Source organism: Callithrix jacchus, chromosome 2 (assembly GCF_049354715.1).
Source record: "Callithrix jacchus isolate 240 chromosome 2, calJac240_pri, whole genome shotgun sequence".
Taxonomy (NCBI): domain Eukaryota; kingdom Metazoa; phylum Chordata; class Mammalia; order Primates; family Cebidae; genus Callithrix; species Callithrix jacchus.
The window spans coordinates 70,659,151-70,680,141 of record NC_133503.1 but is presented as its reverse complement, the minus strand read 5'-3'; the positions used below and the strand labels follow the sequence as shown (position 1 = coordinate 70,680,141).

At 49.1% G+C, this 20,991-nt stretch overlaps 2 protein-coding genes and 1 non-coding gene across 13 annotated transcripts; 1 reads left to right on the top strand and 2 right to left on the bottom strand.

The window, feature by feature from the left end:
- Window positions 1-1,393: 1,393 nt before the first annotated feature.
- On the bottom strand, window positions 1,394-1,533 carry LOC118151740 (U4 spliceosomal RNA). The gene has a single exon (XR_004740156.1). It is a non-coding gene; the product is annotated as a U4 spliceosomal RNA (small nuclear RNA).
- Window positions 1,534-4,676: 3,143 nt separating this feature from the next.
- RMND5B (required for meiotic nuclear division 5 homolog B) lies at window positions 4,677-20,979 on the top strand. Of its 11 annotated transcripts, none has more exons than XM_035290706.3 (11): window positions 4,683-4,720; window positions 4,903-5,030; window positions 11,819-11,969; window positions 15,485-15,630; window positions 15,756-15,899; window positions 16,538-16,638; window positions 16,853-17,019; window positions 18,693-18,858; window positions 19,949-20,051; window positions 20,145-20,299; window positions 20,385-20,979. In XM_035290706.3, exons 3-11 carry the CDS (start codon window positions 11,831-11,833, stop codon window positions 20,446-20,448), a joined length of 1,185 nt encoding a protein of 394 aa, XP_035146597.1. In that variant the 5' UTR covers window positions 4,683-4,720; window positions 4,903-5,030; window positions 11,819-11,830; the 3' UTR covers window positions 20,449-20,979. The 11 variants fall into 11 exon arrangements, with proteins under 11 accessions (XP_035146599.1, XP_035146597.1, XP_035146596.1 ...); XM_035290705.3 differs by having other exon boundaries at window positions 4,903-5,038; XM_078364705.1 differs by having other exon boundaries at window positions 4,903-5,038; window positions 11,819-13,365.
- On the bottom strand, window positions 12,558-13,839 carry LOC100393962 (DNA dC->dU-editing enzyme APOBEC-3G). The gene has a single exon (XM_002744530.6). It carries the CDS (start codon window positions 13,693-13,695, stop codon window positions 12,874-12,876), a length of 822 nt encoding a protein of 273 aa, XP_002744576.2. The 5' UTR covers window positions 13,696-13,839; the 3' UTR covers window positions 12,558-12,873.
- Window positions 20,980-20,991: the final 12 nt, after the last annotated feature.

Genomic DNA, 20,991 nt, shown 5'->3' with positions numbered 1-20,991 from the left:
ACTTTGCATCACCACTGCATTTATTTATTTATTTATTTATTTATTTATAGATGGAGTTTCGCTCTTTCAATGGCGCGATCTCAGCTCACCGCAACCTCCACCTCCTGGGTTCAGGCAATTCTCCTGCCTCAGCCTCCTGAGTAGCTGGGATTACAGGCACACGCCACCATGCCCAGCTAATTTTTTGCATTTTTAGTAGAGACGGGATTTCACCATGTTGACCAGGATGGTCTCGATCTCTTGACCTCATGATCCACCCGCCTCAGCCTCCCAAAGTGCTGGGATTACAGGCTTGAGCCACTGCGCCCAGCCTTATTTTTATTTTTATTATTTTTTTTGAGACGGACTCTCACTCTGTTGCCCAGGCTGGAGGACGGTGAGAGAGATCTTGGCTCACTGCAATCTCCACCTCCTGGGTTCAAGCAATTCTTCCGCCTCAGCCACCCCAGTAGGTGGGACTATAGGCATGTGCCATCATGCCCGGCTAATTTTTTGTAGTTTTAGTAGAGGCAGGGTTTCACCGTATTAGCCAGGATGGTCTCGATCTCCTGACCTCATGATCTGCCCACCTTGGCCTCCTAGAGTGTTGAGATTACAGGCGTGAGCCACCTCGCTCGGCCCTGCATTTATTGAGTTAAATTTTAAAAATTCTATCCTAGGAAATTGGTGTTGGTGCTCAGAAAATGATACCTCTAAGTACGGAGCTGTGGCAGGCTGAATGCTTTGAACTAAAGTCTCTGACCGTCCATTGCTCACTCCTCTTCCCTCCCAAAACCCTCCTGAAACACAGGGAGGGGCCCTCTCTAAAGTTTGCTTATCTTTCTAAGGGAAGTTCCTGCAGAAAGAATGCCATTGCCCCTTCCCTATCATCTCATAAAACATGGAAGATTAACTCACAGGAAAGGAGACTGAAGTTGATACTATCTATTCTGAGGACTGGGCTACTTGAGAGATTTTATCTGCATGATAAGATGGCATTTGCTTGCCATACATTTCCTCCCCTCAACAACCCATCATTGTGGCCACCTCCTAGAAACCCTAAGCCCCAGTTTCTGGAGCTCAAATGCTATTTAGACTTCATCAATCTGGCCCTTACTTGTGTCGTATTTTGTGGGACTCCTGTGCATATATGTAATAAATTTGCATGCCTTTTCTCCTGTTAATCTGTCTACTGTCAATTTTATTCCAGAGACTCAAATTATTGAACCTTCAGAGAATACAGGGAATGTTTAAAATTTCTACACTGGCAAAAAGTGAATTGGATCATTGCTGAATTGATGGAGAATTGATTGATTTGAAGGAATCCTCCCCATCCCTAACAAAAAACAAAAACACAATCCCTATGAGGAAAGACTGACAAAATGAACTTTTTTTCCCTTTTTTTGTTATTCAGTCTCCGTAGAGACTGTCAAAAATTGCCAATGCCAACTATATTTCAAGTCGTGATGGCAGGTATTGGGAAAAGTTTTCAATCAGAAATAATTGCGCCTCAGATAAACCTCATTGGCTACGATACTGCCACTGCGCAAAGCTATGAAATGAACTATTTAATACAACTTGGTGCACACTTGAAAATAACAATACCAAGATGCAAGGATGGCCACATATGGAAGTGGGGGGAAGAACCCCAACTTTGATGACATCCATCTTGGCCGTGAGGCAGGCCAAGGCTGATGTGAGAGGAAGTGGGGAATCCTGGGGTGTTTGCCAAAGCCTGTGAGATCAGGCTGGCTGGGAGGCGGCTTGGGCCCCTTGGCCCCAGGCAAGGTTCCATCAACTCTCCATCCCTGTGGCTTCCTGGGCCAGGGCCACCCAGACTTCTCATGCTTGGACAGGCACCTCCGGGAGGGGTCATCCCAATGCCCCTTCGGGCACACAGTCCTGCTGTGGGCCTTCTCCTTTGCTGTATATCATAAGGTTTTTGAGCCACGGTTTCCTCATGTATACGTGGAGGACATTGGCTTCTCAAGTATCTGAGTACCTTCTGTGTGCCAAGCATGTGGTGTTGGCCATCAGGCAGTGATGAATACAAAGCCTAGACCCAGTGGAGTTTTTTGTTTTTGTTTCGTTTTGTTTTGAGACAGGGTCTCACTTGGTTACCCAGAGTGCAGTGGCACAATCTCAGCTCACCACAACCTCTGGCTCCCAGGCTCAAGCGATTCTCCTGCCTCAGCCTCCTGAGTGGTTGGGGTTACATGCACCTGCCACTATGCCTGCCTAATATTTTTATATTTTTTGTACTTTTAGTAGAGATGGGATTTCACCATGTTGGTCAGGCTGATCTTGAACTCCTGACCTCAAATGATCCACTAGCCTCAGTCTCCCAAAGTACTGGGATTACAGGCATCATGCTCCTGGCCCCTGTTTGTCTGTTTTTGAGACAGGGTCCCTTACTCTGTTGTCCAGGCTGGAGTGCAGTGCCACAATCATGGCTCACTGCAGCCTCAACCTCCCAGGCACAAGCAGTACCCCCAGCTCAGCCTCCCAAGTAGCTGGGGCTACAGATGTGCACCACCACACCGGCTAATATTTGTATTATTTGTAGAGACAAATAACATTTGTATTATTTGTATATGTCATCCAGCCTGGTCTAGAACTCACAGGCACAAGCATTCATCCCTCCTCAGCCTCCTAAAGTGCTGGGATTATGCCTGGTCCCAAAGAGGGTGATGGGAGTAGGGGCCAAAAGACAGAATGAACAAATAAACATACAAGATAACTTCAAGTCCAGTGCTATAAAGAAAGGTCAGCCAGGCGCAGTGGTTCATGCCTATAATCCCAGCACTTTGGGAGGCTGAGGTGGGTAGATCACAAGGTCAGGAATTCGAGACCAGACCAACCAATATGGTGAAACCCTGTCTCTACTAAAAATACAAAATTAGCTGGGCATGGTGGCATGCACCTGTAATCCTAGCACTCAGGAGGCTGAGGCAGGAGATTCGCTTGAACCCAGGAGGCAGAGGTTGCAGTGAGCTGAGACTGCGCCACTGCACTCCAACCTTAGGAGACAGAGCCAGACTCCATCTCAAAAAAAAAAGCAGGTCAGCCAGTCACAGTGGCTCGCTCACACCTGTAGTCCCAGCACTTTGGGAGGCTGAGGTGGGCAGACCACCTGAGGTCAGAAGTTTGAGACCAGCCTGGCCAACATGGTGAAACCCCATTTCTACTAAAAATACAAAAATGAGCTGGGGGTGGTGGCCCATGCCTGTAATCTCAGCTACTCATGAGGCTGAGGCAGGAGAATCGCTCCAAGCTTGGAGGTGGAGTTTGCAGTGAGCCAAGATCATGCCACTGCACTCCAGCCTGGTCAACAGAGCAAGACTGTGTCTCAATTAAAAAAAGAAAGTTCAGTCTGGGCCTGGGTTTGGGTCAGCACCTCTTCTCTCCTTCTTCCTAACCCTCACCCTTCCTCCTTAGGGCAGATGTGCAACTTCCAGCTTCTCCCCTTCCCTGCTTCTCCAGGATAGCGACCAACAGAAGGTGGCCTGGCCAGGCTGGATCCCCTCCCCTCCTCCGCAGAACGGATGGAAAAAAGTTTGCTTTCTTTTTTTTTTTTTTTTGAGACGGAGTTTCATTGTTGTTACCCAGGCTGGAGGCTGGAGTGCAATGGCAACGATCTCGGCTCACCGCAACCTCCGCCTTCTGGGTTCAAGCAATTCTCCTGCCTCAGCCTCCCGAGTAGCTGGGACTACAGGCGCGCACCACCATGCCCAGCTAATTTTTGTACTTTTTAGTAGAGACGGGGTTTCACCTTGTTGACCAGGATGGTCTCGATTTCTTGACCTCGTGATCCACCCGCCTCGGCCTCCCAAAGTGCTGGGATTATAGGCGTGAGCCACCGCGCCCGGCAAAAAGTTTGCCTTCTTTAAGCATCACTTGATCTTTCTTTCTTTTCTCTCTCTCTCTCTCCATTCTTTCCTTCCTTCCTTTCTTTTTTCTTTCTTTCTTTCTTTCTTTTTTTTTTTTTATGGGGACGGAGTATCACTCTTGTTGCCCAGGCTAGAGTGCAGTGGCGCGATCTCGGCTCACCGCAACTTCTGCCTCCCGGGTTCAAGTGATTCTCCTGCCTCAGCCTCCCGAGTAGCTGGGACTACAGATATGCGCCACCACGCCCGACTAAGTTTGTATTTTTTGTAGCGATGGGGTTTCTCCATGTTGGTCAGGCTGGTCTCGAACTCATGATCTCAGGTGATCCACCCGCCTCGGCCTCCTAAAGTGCTGGGATTACAGGCGTGAGCTAGCGCGCCCGACCATCACTTGATATTTCAAGAGAGCACTGCGGGCACAGTCCAGCCGCCGCCCCTCACAGCCCGCGCCGCTCTCAGGGCTGGCAGCGCGGGAGACGTAACCACTTGGGGATTGGGACCCGGGAGCCAGGCACTGACTGGGTCTAGTACGGGGCCGAGGCCGCCTCTGCCAGGTGGGGAACCCGCCTAACGGCGAGGAGCGGTCGGGACCAGCAGCTTCCAGGCCGGAGGGACTCGGCACTAGGAAGCGACCGGGCGTGGTTTCCCTGGCCTCCGCCAGGCTCCCGCAGGCAACTCCACTCGGCACGCGCGGCGGGGAGGCTCGGCGGCCGGGCGCAAAGCCGCGCGGGCCCGTGGGACGGCCACCCCTCCGCGAAACGTCAGTGGGCGGGCCCGGGCCGAGGATCAACCGCCGCAGCTTCCGGTTCCGATGACAGCGGCGCTGGAAGCCGGGGCCAGGGCTACTGGGCGAGGTGAGAGCGGGCGGGCTCGGGGGCCGGCTGGTGCGGGCGGAGGGCGGGCGCGGCGGCCGGCAGAGCTGAGGCGCACAGCCGGGACAGCTCGGCCGGCCTCCCAGGCCCCAGCCTTCTCCGGAACCCCTGGTATCTCCGACTAAGCCCCGAACACTCTGCCCCTGGGCTTGTTCTTTTTGCAGTTGTCGGTCCCGGGCCGGGAGCTGGAGTCCCAGACTCATAGGTCCCGGCCCAGCCCTCGAAGAGCCGCCTCTGCCGGGGTAGTCGCTCGGCCTGAGTCCAGTCGTCGTGCTACGGCGCTGGGTCGGAGGTGAGCAGGTGCGCACAAGGCTCAGCAGGGCATTGGAGCAGGGTCTTTGGAAGGATGACTGGGAGTTTGCCTGTCGTTTGCATGTTAATGCGGGTGAAACTCCCAGTAGGCGCTGCAGTCCAGGGACAATGGTGGGCTTTTTCCTCCCTCCAGTTTTGGTTAATGATAAAAGAAAGATTAGAAACTTCAAGTATGGCTGTGTAGTAAAAAAATGAAGAGGGCGACAGGACAGGTTAACTGGTGTGAGGGTGGGGCAGAGGGGTGGTCAGCATTAGATACTGTGGTCTACTGCACAGCATCTTTGAAGATGTGACATTTGCGTTGAGACCCAAATTAGGAGGCAGTCACAGGAAGATATGGGGAGAGAGTGGTCCAGGCAGCGGGAACAACCAGTATGAAGGCCCTGAGGCAGATATTAACTGGGAGTAGTCAAGGAACAGAAAGCAAGCTAGTGTGACTGGAGTATGGCAAGAAAGAGAGTGGTAGCAGATGAGGTCAGAGAGTTGCGGTTTGCTCACATAACATAGAGCCTGTAGGTGGTAGAAAGGAACCTGGAGATTTTTCTAAGTGGAAAAATCTTTTGGTTTTAAGCAGAGGAGTGACATATAGGGTAGAGAATGGATAGAGGTGGCGGCTGTAAAAGCATAAGAATTGGCTGGGCACAGGGGTTCACGCCTATAATTCCAGCACAGGAATTACAGGAGGCCGAGGCTGGCAGATGGCTTGAGCTCAGCAGTTCAAGACCAGCCTGGCTAAACATGGGGAAACCCTGTCTCTCCAGAAAAATTAGGCTGGGCACTGTGGCTCACACCTGTAATCCCAGAAGTTTGGGAGGCCGAGGCAGGAGGATCACTTGAGACCAGGAGTTGGAGACCACCCTAGCCAACATGGTGAAACCCCATCTCTACTAAAAATACAAAAATTAGCTGGGCATGGTAGCAGGTGCCTGTAATTCCAGCTACTTGGGAGGCTGAGGCAGGAGCATCGCTTGAAACTGGGAGGTAGAAGTTGCAATAAGCCAAGATTGTGCCACTGCACTCCAGCCTTGGTGACAGGGCGAGACCGAGAGGAGACTCCCTCTCAAAAACAAACAACAACAAAAAAATAGCTGGGTGTGGTGGGGAGAGAGGGGAAGAATTGGGACAAAAAGGAATACATAAATAAATACAAAGGAGAAAAGGCCCTGCATGTACTAAGTAAATGTGTCATGAACTGGGAAGCGTTCGTGGCGCCTGTAATCTCAGCTTCTCGGGGTGGGGGGCTAAGGTGAGAGGATCACTGTAGCCCAGGAGGTCGAGGCTTCAGTGAGCCTTGATTATACCATAGCACTCTGGCCTAGGCAACCGATTGAGACCCTGTCTCTCTCTCTCTCTCTTTTTTTTTAACAACCATAAAAAAAAAAAAAAAAAAAAAAACCTCTGCCTCAAAAAAAAAAAGGCATTAAGAATTGGGTCAATGGAGGTTGTCTAATCTTGTCAGACAAAAGGGACCTTTATGATTTGCTCAAACTTCCTTTCTCCCTGCCCAGGAGCCCCTCATTTCAGGATGCTGAATACTCCAGGAAAAACCTCCATGCATACCTTGGTGGGGATTTTAATATTTCACTCATGTCTCTTTCTGCCACCCCTACACATTTGAGCTCAGGCTCTCTAGGCCAAAGTTAGGAAACGGATGTGTCATTTAATCAGCAAATGTTTACTGAGCACCTATCATGGACCAGGCCCTGGTCTGGGAACTGACGGGGAGAAAGAACCAAACTACACTCCAGCCATTGAGCAGTTCACAGACCAATGTGGGAGGCCAAGGTGGACAGGCTGTTACTGTGCTGCAGTAGTTGAGGACTCAGATGGGTGCGGTATGGCCACTCTTGCCAGGTTATGAAGCAGAAAAAGAGGCTGGGAGATTTCACTGAGGGCTCAAGGGGAGGTGATGATTAAACTACAGCTTATGCGCTCTATACAAAGAAGTACAGAGGGCACTCTAAAAATAGGAACTTGTACAAAGGAAGCAAATATATAATTGGAAAGGGCTTACATGTCAACCCATGGCAGTGTGGGGCAAAAGGTAACAGGATCTGGTGTTTGTTGTGGAGGGTTGTCCTGGTGGATAATTTCTGTATATGTGGGACTTTGGGAGGAAGGCTTAGGACAAGTGAACATGAAATTTTAATCATCAGCACTTGTATTAATCATGAAGTTTGTCAAAGACAAATACAATTCCTTGTGCCTGATGATTGATTCAGGCAGAGTGGCTTGCTCTGGACAGACTGAATTAACCTCCTGGACTTTTTGGATAGAACACTCGCAAACAGTTCTGTTTTCTCAGCTAATTTATTTTATTTTTACTTCGATTTTTTTTTTTTTTTTGAGATGGAGTCTTGCTCGGTCACCTAGGCTGGAGTGCAGTGGTGCAATCTCAGCTCACTGCAACCTCCGCCTCCCAAGTTCAAGCAGTCCTCCTGCCTCAGCCTCCCAAGTTGCTGGAATTACAGGTGCTTGCAACCATGCCCAGCTAATTTTTGTATTTTTAATAGAGACAGGGTTTCATTATGTTGGCCAGGCTGGTCTTGAACTCCTGACCTTGTGATCCGCCTGCCTTAGCCTCCCAGAATGCTGGGATTACAGGCATGAGCCACCGCAACCAGCTTTATTTTATTTTTAAAAATGTGGCCAGGCAATTTGGCTCACACCTGTATTCCTAGCACTTTGGGAGGCTGAGGCAGGCGGATCATGAGGTCAGGAGTTCAAGACCAACCTGGATAAATGGTGAAATCCCATCTCTACTAAAAATACAAAAATGGAAAAATAAATGAGCCAGGTGTGGTGGTGTGCCTGTAATCCCAGCTACTCGGGAGACTGAGGCATGAGAATTGCTTGGAACTGGGAGGCGGAGTTTGCAGTAAGCCGAGATAGTGCCACTGTACTTCAGCCTGGGCAAGAGGAAGACTGTCTCAAAAAAAAATAAAAGAATTACTGAGTTAATCATACTCCTCAGTTCATGATAGGGTAAACTAGTCCATGCAGGGCCTTTTTCTCCTTTTTATTTTATTCTCTTTTGTCCCTATTCTTCCCCTCCTCACCATAGGAAATCATTCTGATGTGTTTGGTGTATATCTTTTTTTTTTTGAGACAGGGTCTCACTCTGTTGCCCAGGCTGGAGTGCAGTGGCAGTCATGGCTCACTGCAGCCTTCCAGGCTCAAGCAATACTCCCACCTCAGCTTTCTGAGTATCTGGGACCACAGAGGTAATTTCTTTTGTAGAGATGGGGTTTTTCCATGTGCCCAAGCTAGTCTCGAACTCCTAAGCTCAGCAATCTGCCTGCCTTGACTTCCCAAAATGCTGAGATTACAGGTGTGAGCCATTGCTCTCTGCCTGTATGCATACATTTTAAATTTATATAAATGGATTGTGCTTAGACCTCATTTTTTCCTACCTCAGTGCCACGTGTGGATCTTATTGATGTTGCTCTGGGTATATATATATATTTTTTTTTTTGAGACGGAGTTTGGCTCTTGTTACCCAGGCTGGAGTGCAATGGCGCGATCTTGGCTCACCGCAACCTCCGCCTCCTGGGTTCAAGCAATTCTCCTGCCTCAGCCTCCTGAGTAGTTGGGATTACAGACATGCGCCACCATGCTCAGCTAATTTTTGTATTTTTAGTAGAGACGGGGCTTCACCATGTTGACCAGGATGGTCTCGATCTCTTGACTTCGTGATCCACCCGCCTCGGCCTCCCAAAGTGCTGGGATTACAGGCGTGAGCCACGGTGCCCAGCCACTCTAGGTATATTTGGGATGCAGTTTCTCTAAATGCTCCACAGGTTTCCATAGATGCATCCCCCACATTTTATTTACTTGATTCCTCTAGTGGTGAGGTCCCTAGATTGTTTCCTACTCCCTGCCACAGTGTAATCCTGTACCATCTCCTTCCTTAGCTCTGTAAGTACATTTCAAGATGCTGATTTGAGCTTGCCTTTGATAAGCCTGGTAGCTGTTGGTGTCTGATAGGGCCAGATTGTTTGACCTTTTTTAGTCATGTTTATTTTTGATAAATTGTGATTCTAGTTCCCAGATGCTCTTGGCCAACATGCTAATGTCCTGCCATCTTCCCCTGTTGATCATTCGCACAAACTCTGTGGTTAATTTTCTGTTTCTCATCATTAATGGTTGCTGTACACTCATTGCAGCATAGATATTTGCTGCTTTTCTTTCCTGGTGAAACAGTGGCCTGTGAAGCTGGTCCTGGGAGTACCTGTGATGGGAAGTACTTGGAGAAGGACTCTGACGCCTAGAGCCAGACTGTCTGGCTTCAGTTCCCAGCTCTTCCACTTCCCAGATGCCTGACCTTAGGCAACTGATTTAATCTTTGTGTCTCACTTTCTCATCTGCAAAGTGTGTCTAATCGTTGTACCTACCTTATAGTGTTTTAGTGAGCATTAAGTAAATGAGTTAATATATGCAAAGTCATTAGAACAGTGCATGGCATATAACAGGCCCCTATTTGCAATGTCAGCTGTTAGTAATAGCAATAATGATAATTACATCATTTCAGATAGGAGACCCTGTTATATTTTGTCAATAATGGGTCACATCCAGTTGCAGAGTGTTCAGAGGGAATGGTGGGGGGTGGGGTGGCATAGCTATGGACTCCATGACTATAGATTCCAGGGTTAATAGCATTAGCTGTAAGGAGAGAGGTTATAAACAGTCCCCAAGACCCTGGGTGCCATTTCCCTGTCACTTGTTCTCTGTTAGGTAGAGAGATGGTGGCTACAGATGGGCCTTGGTGCTGAGACCAGGACTGGTGGGAATGTGGAAGAGAGCCTGTGAAGCTGGGAGGATCTTGATGTTCACCTTGGACATAAGATTCTCTTTCTGATGTTCTTCCGTACCATTCTTTGAGAATGGGCATTTGGCTAGATTTGAATCTTTCAGAGGGAAACATGACAGAGCCCTCTCATTTCAAATCTCATAGATGGAAAGATGGGGAGGGAAATCAGCTCTGTCACAGACATTCTGAGGATTGCCTAAGCGTTCCGTGTCAAAGGCTGCTCTGAAATGGGAAGGAGCAGTGGCCCAGGATGGAAAGGATGCAGAAGGAGGCCCCAGTGGTAGGGGGAGGAGATAGGACAAGAAAAGTCAACTTTCTTTCAGTGGCATAATGAGGAGAGAAGGTCGTATTGCAGCAAAAGAGGCTCTATGTTGGGGATGCAGGCCTAGGGACCAAAACTGAAATAGAAGGGTGCAAAGTGACAGTAGAAGGAGCTAGGTGGGCACGGCCTAGAGATAGCTGCTGAAGATGCTGATATCTGAGCTAATTCAGAAGTGATGGGCCAGCCTCCCAAGTAGTCAAGGAGGTGAGGGTGACAGAGAGCAGGCCAGGTGAGGAAGCAGCATGTACCAGGGCACGGAGCTGTGAGAGAGCAAGGTTCTGTGCTTGTCCTCAGGTACGTAGCAGGTGAGGGTGAGGCAGGAGTGGTGGGCAAGCCCATCAGACAAGCATGGTTGGCAGTTATTCCCCAAGTTGTGTTTCCAAATATCAGCCACTCAAGGACAGCCTTTATGGCTTATGTTATTATATTATGTGGAAAAGCAGTTCCTCTAACTGTAAGAATGTGGCCATAATGACTGTATGAAAATACATGGGTTAGGCGTGGTGGCTTATGCCTGTAATCGCAGCACTTTGGGAGGCCAAGGTGGAAAGATCGTTTGAGCCCCAGGAGTTTGAGACCAGCCAGGGCAACATAGGGAGACCCCATCTCTATGAAAAATAATTTTCATTTATTCTTATTTATTTTTCTTCTTATTATTTTTTAAATAGAGACGGGGTTTCACCATGTTGGCCAGGCTGGCCTTGAAGTCCTGACCTCAGGCGATCCACCCACCTCAGCCTCCCAAAGTGCTGGGATTACAGGCATGAGCCACCACGCCCAAACAAACATATACTTTTTTTTTAATTGAGACAGCATCTTCCTCTGTTGCCCAGGCTGGAGTGCAGTGGTGTGATCTTGGCTCACTGCAACCTCCTCCTCCTGGATTTAAGCAAGCCTCTTGCCTCAGCCTCCCAAGCAGCTGGGATTACAGGCACCCATCACTGGCTAATTTTTTGATTTTTAGTAGAGACAGGGTTTCACCATATTGGCCAGGCTGGTCTTGAACTCCTGACCTCGTGATCCACCCTCCTCAGACTCCCAAAGTGCTGGGATTACAGGTGTGAGCCACCGCACCTGGCCTAAAAAATTGTTTTTAATTAGTCAGCTATAGAAGCACATTCCTGTGGTCCCAGCTACTCATGAGGCTAAAGTGGGAGGATCCCTCGGGCCTTGAGGGTCAAGGTGACCAGGGAGCTGAGATTATGTCACTGGACCCTAGCCAGGGCAACAACAGGAACTTGTTTCAAAAAAAAAATATATACGTGTAATATGATGTTACACAGTATATGGTTTCTAGTTAGAAGGTATTGCCAGCTAAGGGCTCTGCGAGGCCCGCTCTGTCTTCTGATTTAAAAGGGAGATGAACAAAGATTAAAAAGCATGAAAGGAGTTGAAAATGGAATAATTTTCTCACCATGATTCAGAAAAACCCTGTCCTCACACCAGCCTGCATCCTCCACTGGGCACCCCAGTGGAGTGAGGAGATGGGATGTTATATGCACCTATGTTTTAGTAAGCAGAGAACATTGATACATGATGTGGGAATGGTGAGAGGGATCTGAAGAGGTAGTCTGGGCACCCTGCCTGCTATGCCACTGTGGTCCAGATGGGGCCTGACCCAGCTGACCCTCCCCAGGCCGAGGCCACCATGGAGCAGTGTGCATGCGTGGAGAGAGAGCTGGACAAGGTCCTGCAGAAGTTCCTGACCTACGGGCAGCACTGTGAGCAGAGCCTGGGGGAGCTGCTGCACTACGTGGGCCAGCTGCGGGCTGAGCTGGCTGGTGCAGGTGGGTGGCCACCCTTGCAAGTGCCCTGCGACAGCCTCCCTGAGGACATGGGAGACCTGAAGCTACTGGGTGACAGGGTTCTGGAAGGACGATGATGAGGATGTTGGTACCTGCATCTCTAGGTCTCCTTGAAACCGGGTAATGACAGTCTCTGAGCTATTTCAAAAGGCCCAGCAGAAAATATTAATTTACCTGAGATGATTCCCATTTACATTTTGTTTTCAACTTGCTTCTCTACTCTTAGCTTTTTTTTTTTTTTCCTTTTATAATTTTTTTTGTGTGGAGACAGTGTCTATGTTGCCTAGGCTGGTCTTGAACTTGTAGGGGCTCAAGTGGTCCTCCTACCTCAGCTTCCCAAAGCACTGGGATTATATGCATGAGCCACCAGGCCTGGCCTGTTTTCAGCTTTTAAAGATAATTTCAAATTTACAGACCAGTTCCAAGAGTAGTATAAAGAATGGATATATACCCTTTACTTAGATTCACCAGCTGCTCATATGTTGCCATATTTACCTTATCATTGCTTTTTTTTTTTCACATTTGCTAATATTTATGTAAACACTTGCAAGTCATGATACAATCACAGAGGAAACATATGAAAATATTTAGTATTTCATTGTATTCCTCTACATATAAAATCGGTTCAAATTGTCACTGGATTAGTAGGTTTGAAACTTTTCTGAATGTATTGAGCACAATCTTACTACTATAGCACATAAATTTTCCATTAAAGGTAATTCACTCTAATTTTTAAAATAATCTACTTGGTCAGGAGTGCATTGCTTTGCTGGCGTCTGTGATCAGCTGGAGATGGTGGTGAACAGTCCAGTTGCATTTCTTGGAAGATCTTTTATTCCGCTGCTTAGCCCAGGTTGAGCCTTCCTTAGAGACTGAGGATCATCCATCAGTTTCCCTGGAGAATGGCCTGCAGCCTCCCACTCAGGGCTTGGCTGTGCTCATCTAGGCCCTCCCAGGGCTGGAAGGGGTGTCCCTGGTGATCCACAAAGATGTCCCAACAGTGCTTAAACTCACTGTATTTCATCATGGAAATTAGGGCCCCAGCTCTGTTCAGCCTGCGCAGGCCCTTTTTATATCCTCGTTGATAACCATAGATGCGGGCAGCGAAGATGTGCAGGTTCACGTGTGGGTTCTCTTGAAGGAATTCAGCCACCTTCTCAGCACAGCTGAAGCAGGGGCTCCAGGAGATGAAGCAGGTGACCCTGTAGCGCTGGGCCAGGTCCAGCTTCCAAAAGGAAATCAGGTCCAGGAGGCACAGCTCTGCATGGCGGCCTTCAGGGAAAGCCGGATTATTTGAAGCCTCGTTGAATATGAAGGCCCTGTGCTGGTGCAGCGGGACCCAGGTGCCATTGTGCAGGTGCTCCACCTCGTAACACAGGTAGGTCTGGTGCTGTCCAAGGACCGAAGGGTCATTGGTAAAGTTGTAAGTGAATGTGCCTGGATCCATCAGGTGTCCGAGAACCTCCCCCAGCGTGATGTGCAGTAATGTATAATGTTTAGGCAGCTTATTCCAAGGCTTGTACAATCTTTGGTTGTCCATGAACTTGTCCCAACAGTGTTGAAATTCGCCATAACTTATGATCTTCATGGTGGCATGTGAACTGTCTCTTCTCTGACACAGTCTGCGAAGCTCCTTCCGGTAATGTGGGTCCCAGAAGTAGTAGAGGCGGGCCACGAAGATGGTCAGGGTGACCTTCCCGTCTATCATTGCTTTTTAACCATTTGAAAAATAAATTGCAGATAACATAGCCCCAAGCCTTCAATGTGTATTTCCTAAAATCAAGGGCATTCTCTTACATAAACACAGCATTATTAAAACCAAGGAATTGCCGGGCGCAGTGGCTCACACCTGTAATCCCAGCACTTCAGGAGGGTGAGGTGGGCAGATCACCTGAGGTCGGGAGTTTAAGACCAGCCTTACCAACATGGAGAAACCCCATCTCTACTAAAAATACAAAATCAGCCGGGTGTGGTGGTGCGTGCCTGTAATCCCAGCTACTTGGGAGGCTGAGGCAGGAGAATCACGTGAACCTGGGAGGCGTAGGTTGCAGTGAGCCGAGATCACGCCACTGCACTCCAGCCTAGGTGACAGAGCAAGACTCTGTATCAGAATAAATAAATACATAAAGTACAATCTGGATGGGTACGGTGGTTCATGTCTGTAATTTTGCACTTTGGGAAGCTGAGGTGGGTAGATCACTTGAGTCCAGGAGTTCAAGACCAACCTGGGCAACATGGTAACCCTGTCTACCAAAAATATGAATATTAGCCAGTCTCATAATCCGGTCTCAAAATTAATAAATACATACATTCAAAGATGAAAATTTAAAAACTAAAGTACAACTCAGTGGTTTTCAGCATATTTACAGAGTTGTACAATCTTCACTATTTATTTATTTATTTGAGGTGGAGTTTTGCTGTTGTTACCCCGACTGGAGTGCAATGGCACAATCTTGGCTCACCGCAACCTCTGCCTTCTGGGCTCAAGCAATTCTCCTGCCTCAGCCTCCCGAGTAGCTGGGATTACAGGCACGCACCACCATGCCCAGCTAATTTTTTGTATTTTTAGTAGAGATGGGGTTTCACCTTGTTGACCAGGATGGTCTCGATCTCTTGACCTCGTGATCCACCCGCCTCGGCCTCCCAAAGTGCTGGGATTATAGGCGTGAGCCACCGCGCCCGGCCCTCTTCACCACTATTTAATTTCAGAACATTTACATTTTTGTTTTGAGAACATTTTTATCACCCCCAAAGGAAACCTAACCCATTCCTCCCTCTCCCTAGCCTCTGGCAACCACTAATCTCTTTTGTGTCTCTATAGATTTGTCTATGTTGGACAGTTCACATAAAAGGAATCATACCACATGTAGCCTTTTGTGTCTGGCTTGGTTAACATGTTTTCAAGGCTCATTATGTTGTAGCCTGTATCAGCACTTCATTCCTTTCTGTGGCTGAATAATAGTCCATTGTATGGATGTGCCACATTTATCCACTAGTTGATGGACATTTGGGTTGTCTCCATCTTTTGGCTATTATAAATATTGTTGCTATGAATATTCATGTACAAGTTTTTGTGTGGACATATGTTTTCTTTTGGGTATATACTTATGAGTGGAATTGCTGGATCATATGGTAACTCTATGTTTAACTTGGCAGTTAAATACATAGAATCCTACGCATGCTATAGTCCATGAGTTAAAATAAATACTTCATCCATAGTAAGTGCCAAATCATCTTCATTTCACAGCAATCTGTAATTTTACAGATGAGGAAATGAAGGCTCCCAGAGGCAAACTGGCTTTTCCCACTTGACCAGTTCCAAGTCAGACAGTTAAAAAGTGGCAGGAGCTGGAAGAGAAGCTAGTTCTTTCACCCTGGTGTCCTGGGCCAAGGGACTGGCATTTAGAATAGAGGAGGCAGAGCTAACCTCTGGGTCTGCTGCCAAATCAGGTGTTCTGGGCTGCCTCCTCTGTGTCATTATTCCACTTTCTCTGCAGGTCTCCAGGGGACCCCTCTCTCGGCCACCCTCTCTCTGGTGATGTCACAGTGCTGCCGAAAGATCAAAGATACTGTGCAGAAACTGGCTTCGGACCATAAAGACATTCACAGCAGTGTATCCCGAGTGGGCAAAGCCATTGACAGGGTGAGCATGTATGTGGCTGGCTCCAGGACTGGGGCGGGAATATCCTGAAATTGGGATGTACAAGGACTCAAAGGAGAGCCAGCGAGAATGCCTGCATCACCAGGCCCTGTCTCTTTCTTGGTCAGAACTTCGACTCTGAGATCTGTGGTATTGTCTCAGATTCGGTGTGGGATGCACGGGAGCAGCAGCAGCAGCAGATCCTGCAGATGGCCATCGTGGAACACTTGTACCAGCAGGGCATGCTCAGTGTGGCCGAGGAGCTGTGCCAGGTACAGCCAGGCGGGGTGGGTGCTGACAACCTGCCTGCTCTGCCTTTCACCTGCTAGCTTTCATTATAGGAAGTCCCAGCCATTCTTTAAATCCATTTATTTCCTAAAGGAAATCAGTGGCTCTGCCAGAAATAGAAGGTAGCTTTAGAAACATGTATGATGAAAAGAGAAGTTACTCATTTCTAGTTAGAGCTGGTTGCCAGCCAGGGTTCTGAGCTGAGGCCTGATATCCCTTTATTGAAAAGGGAGATGAGTGAAATGACAAAGTAGTACTTGTTAGGTGTTAAAGACACGCTGGTGGTAAAAGTAAAGATTTTCCCTACTGTACTCGGAGAACTGAAGAGGAATAATTTTCTTGCCATACAACTCAGTGCGTGGCCTGGGGACTGTCTCCACTGCTATGGTTGTGGGGTGGGGTTTGCTGTCTGCACTCTGGAGGTCAGCATGTCACACTCAGCCACCCCAGGACTGAGCTGGGAACAAGAGAGGCCCAAATGGCTGGCAGGAGACTAAGTTCCTCAAGCAAAGCCCAAATCTCTCTGGCCTGTCTTTCTGGGTCAGCTCTTATGATGTACATAGTAGAGAACTTTGGAAACGCCATCTTCCAGTGGTGGGATCTCTTCTCTCTCTCCCTACAGGAATCAATGCTGAATGTGGACTTGGATTTCAAGCAGCCTTTCTTAGAGCTGAATCGAATCCTGGAAGCCCTGCACGAACAAGACCTGGCTCCTGCGTTGGAGTAAGGAGGCCCTTGGGTGGGCCAGCAGCACTCTGCTCCAACCTCTCAGGGCAGAGGGCTTGACTGTGGTCTTCACTTCACCCAGATGTACTTGACCTGCCTCCAGCCCTGTCTCAAGAGCCTCACACAGGCTTTTCGGGCCCTCCTCGCAGATCCTGGCTGTCAGGTCCTAGCCCCCACCAGCTCTACTCTAAACTGGCCCCTTTCTTCCCAGATGGGCCGTCTCCCACAGGCAGCGCCTACTGGAGCTCAACAGCTCCCTGGAGTTCAAGCTACACCGACTGCACTTCATCCACCTCCTGGCGGGAGGCCCTGAGAAGCAGCTGGAGGCCCTTAGCTATGCCCGGCACTTTCAGCCCTTTGCTCGGCTGCACCAGCGGGGTGAGTACTCAGGGGGCTGGGATTGTGCTGCCTGGCCCAACAGATGTCTGGATGTGGTGAGTTACATCAGGCTTCTAGTCCCTGCACCCAGGTGGGGCTGTCTGTTACCCAGATGCCTTTCCCCAACTAGAAACTTCTTTGACTCCTCACTGTGTCCAGGATAAACTCTAAACTCAAGGCCCTTCCCCTCTCACCTCTGTCATACCTGTAGTTTATACCTTCAGTGCAGACCACCTGGGGTCCTCGTGCCTGCCGTGCACCACACCACACTCAGAGCATGCCATGCCCGTCCCACCTGCTCTGCCTCATGTGCCTCCCTGATCTTGACGGCCTATGGAAAAGTCCCTTAAAAAAAAAAAAAAAAAGAGACTTGGCTTGGCTTATACCTGTAATCACAGCACTTCCAGAGGCCAAAGCAAGCATCAGATCACTTGAGCTCAAGAATTCGAGACCAGCCTTGTTAACATGGCGAACCTCTGCCCCTACCCCATCTCTACAAAAAATAAAATTAAAAAGACTCACTTGAGCTCTCTTCCTGACATGCTGTGATTTCCAGACCTGGAGTCTAAGTCTCACCGTTGAGATGCTAATGAGTAGTAACCTGTACTAACTTGTTTCTTTAGTTCCACTCATATTTATTATTTTTATCTCAAAATAAATATGAAAACCAAGCCATGATTTTATTATTTATTTATTTATTTATTTTTGAGACAGAGTCTCACTCTGTTGCCCAGGCTGGAGTGCAGTGGCATGATCCTGGCTCACTGCGACCTCCGCCTCCTAGGTTCAAGCAATTCTCCTGCCTCAGCCTCCTGAGTAGCTGGGATTATGGGTGCACACCACTATGCCCAGCTAACTTTTTCTATTTTTTAGTAGAGATGGGGTTTCACCACGTTGGCCAGGCTGGTCTCAAACTCCTGGCCTCATGTGATCCCCCCACCTCAGCCTTCCAAAGTGCATGAGCCAACAGCCATGATTTCTTTTTTTTTTTTGAGACGGAGTTTCGCTCTTGTTACCCAGGCTGGAGTGCAATGGCGCGATCTCGGCTCACCGCAACCTCCGCCTCCTGGGTTCAGGCAATTCTCCTGCCTCAGCCTCCCGAGTAGCTGGGATTACAGGCACGCACCACCATGCCCAGCTGATTTTGATATTTTTAGTAGAGACGGGGTTTCACCATGTTGACCAGGATGGTCTCGATCTCTCGACCTCGTGATCCACTCGTCTCAGCCTCCCAAAGTGCTGGGATTACAGGCTTGAGCCACTGCGCCCGGCCAATAAGCCATGATTTAAGTTTTAGCTAGATACTGCTGCCTCTGGAGAGCTCTGAACCTGGGGTTGCTCTAAATGGAGATTAGTATGGAGACACTAGCACCAACCTGAGACTTATTTGTTCCTTGATGCAGTTGGGGAGGAAAGAAAACTGGAAAAGAACTGTCTTTCCTGATTCTGTGTTAGTAATGCCTCTTCTTGTCATCCAGAAGCAGCCTGGACCTCCATCTCTCCCCACTAGATTTTATAGTCACATTTGCCTGAGGGTGTTTCCATCCTTGCTCAGTCTGCTCAGGGGCCTGGGAGTTGCTGGGCTCAGCATATTGTGCTACAGTCTGGCCATCCCCTTGGGGTGGACCCAGAGCCCTGCACCCCCCTGAGCTGCTGCCCTGGTTGCCTTATAGAGATCCAGGTGATGATGGGCAGTCTGGTGTACCTGCGGCTGGGTTTGGAGAAGTCACCCTACTGCCACCTCCTGGACAACAGCCACTGGGCAGAGATCTGTGAGACCTTTACCCGGGATGCCTGTTCCCTGCTGGGGCTTTCTGTGGAGTCCCCCCTCAGTGTCAGGTACAACCCAGCCCCGTGAGGGCAACACAAGTGGGAGGGTAGAGAGGGAAATCATCATTTTGCCAAGGCCCTGCCATGTGCCAGGAACAGTGCTCAGTGCTTTCAGAGACCAAAACTGGCTTTCTTAGTCATTCTTCAGGAGAGGAATTACCTGTTTTTATAGTTAAACCGAGACTAGGAAGAGTTATAACCTGAGGTCACCATGAGGTCAGTGGCGTGGTCAAGGTTTACATTTTGTAAGGTCTCCTGAACGAAGTCCCTGCCTCTCTTGCACCTCACCCTGGATCACGGCAAGACCTACCCAGCTAACCCACACCCCTCTGCAGCCCGCCTTCCTCATGACCTCATTTCTTAAACACCACTTGCCTTCAGGGGAGATGTGAGTGGTTGAGTAACTTGTATTCAGCACTGCTTAGACGCCTCCCTCACAGCGCACAGCAACCCTGGGAGGAGAGGCACTGTTATCTTCATTCTACAGATGAGGACATGGAGGGTCAAGATGAGCATTCACTTGCCCAAGGCCTTACAGGGAATAAAGGGCACTTGGACCTGACCCCAGAGCCACACAGTCCACCACAGTGGACAGCTGTCCTGTGCCTTATAGGATATTTAGCATCTGAGGCTCCAGCCAATAGGCTCCCTTCCCCATGCAAGTGTCATGAGAACTGAATCCCCAACCTCCATTTTTTAAGCAGCCTAGTTGGTAGCTACCATTATAAAGATACGTTATGACTACATAGCAGGGTACAGCCTACAGGCAGGCTGGAGCCCTTTGGAACTGATCACTGTCCCCCAGTCACACCAAGGACATTTCATTCATTAGGATGAGCAGATATCTGCCCCTAGAGCTATAGGAAGCCTTTCCTGTAGGTTCTCAAATTTTGGGGTACATTAGAATGAGTCTAGAGTCAGATATACATTAAGTACGTATGTGGCACCTTACGAACAACGTGAGGGATTTCTGAGGACCAATTTGACCGTGCACCACTTTAGAGCCCTGTCTTAAGGTCCATGCTGAAGCATGGCGTGCTAGCCCCCTTGCCTGTCTGCTGTGACCTGAGCCGCTCTAGCCCCTGTTCCTTGTCTGCAGCTTTGCCTCTGGCTGTGTGGCACTGCCCGTGTTAATGAACATCAAGGCTGTGATTGAACAGAGGCAGTGCACTGGGGTCTGGAGTCACAAGGACGAGTTACCGGTGAGGCCTGGCCCAGGGAGTTGTGGGCAAGAGGCACTGGGGAGGACAGCCATGACAGGAAGTAGAACTCACCCCATTTGCTGCCCTTCCCAGATTGAGATTGAACTAGGCATGAAGTGCTGGTACCACTCTGTGTTTGCTTGCCCCATCCTCCGCCAGCAGACGTCAGATTCCAACCCTCCCATCAAGCTCATCTGTGGCCATGTTATCTCCCGAGATGCACTCAATAAGCTCATTAATGGAGGAAAGTAAGTTCCCTCTGCTCTACTCCACCTTGGCTTGGCTCTCCTACTGGCTGCCCCTGAGACATTCTTGGTTCTCCTCTCTTTGCAGGCTGAAGTGTCCCTACTGTCCCATGGAGCAGAACCCGGCAGATGGGAAACGCATCATATTCTGATTCCTACCTGGAAGTTTGTTGAAAGCAGTTTTCACCTATGAGCCTTGCTCTGTCTCAGTAGGGTGGTTAGCTTCAGTGGACTGTGGTTGGTTTGAGTGCTTGGCTGAGGAGTTCTGTGGAGGGTAGGATTGCAGCAGCCCTTTGGCAAAGGCTGAGGAGGGAGACGGACCAGCCCACACCTGGCAGCTGGCTCTGTGGCATAAGGAAAGGGAGATGCTGGCCTCTCTGCTGCTGCTGTGTCTTCCTGTTTCTATTTGCCCTTGACTTAGTAGCAACCAACAGAGTGGCAAAGGACCTGGTCTTTAGCAGCAGACATCCTTCCATGCCTGCACTCAGCCAGGTCTCTTGCTGCCATGCCAGTGCTATGTCCACCCTTGTCCCTCGGCCCAGGGGTGTCCAGTGGTGGCCCACATCTTCCTCCCGCTGTACAGCCTCAACTGTTATGTACCATCTCCCACTGTAAATAGTCCCAGTTAGAACGGAATGCCGTTGTTTTATAACTTTGAACAAATATATTCACTGCCCTTCTCACTTCTCCTGGCC

Excerpts from the sequence above, each read along its gene's own strand:
- LOC100393962 (XM_002744530.6), bottom strand. The coding sequence starts at position 13,695 with ATGATAGACGGGAAGGTCACCCTGACCATCTTCGTGGCCCGCCTCTAC.
- RMND5B (XM_035290707.3), top strand. The coding sequence starts at position 11,831 with ATGGAGCAGTGTGCATGCGTGGAGAGAGAGCTGGACAAGGTCCTGCAG. Across the intron at positions 11,970-15,484 it reads GGCTGAGCTGGCTGGTGCAG|GTCTCCAGGGGACCCCTCTC; the intron begins GTGGGTGGCCAC and ends CTTTCTCTGCAG. Across the intron at positions 18,859-19,948 it reads GAGTCCCCCCTCAGTGTCAG|CTTTGCCTCTGGCTGTGTGG; the intron begins GTACAACCCAGC and ends CCTTGTCTGCAG.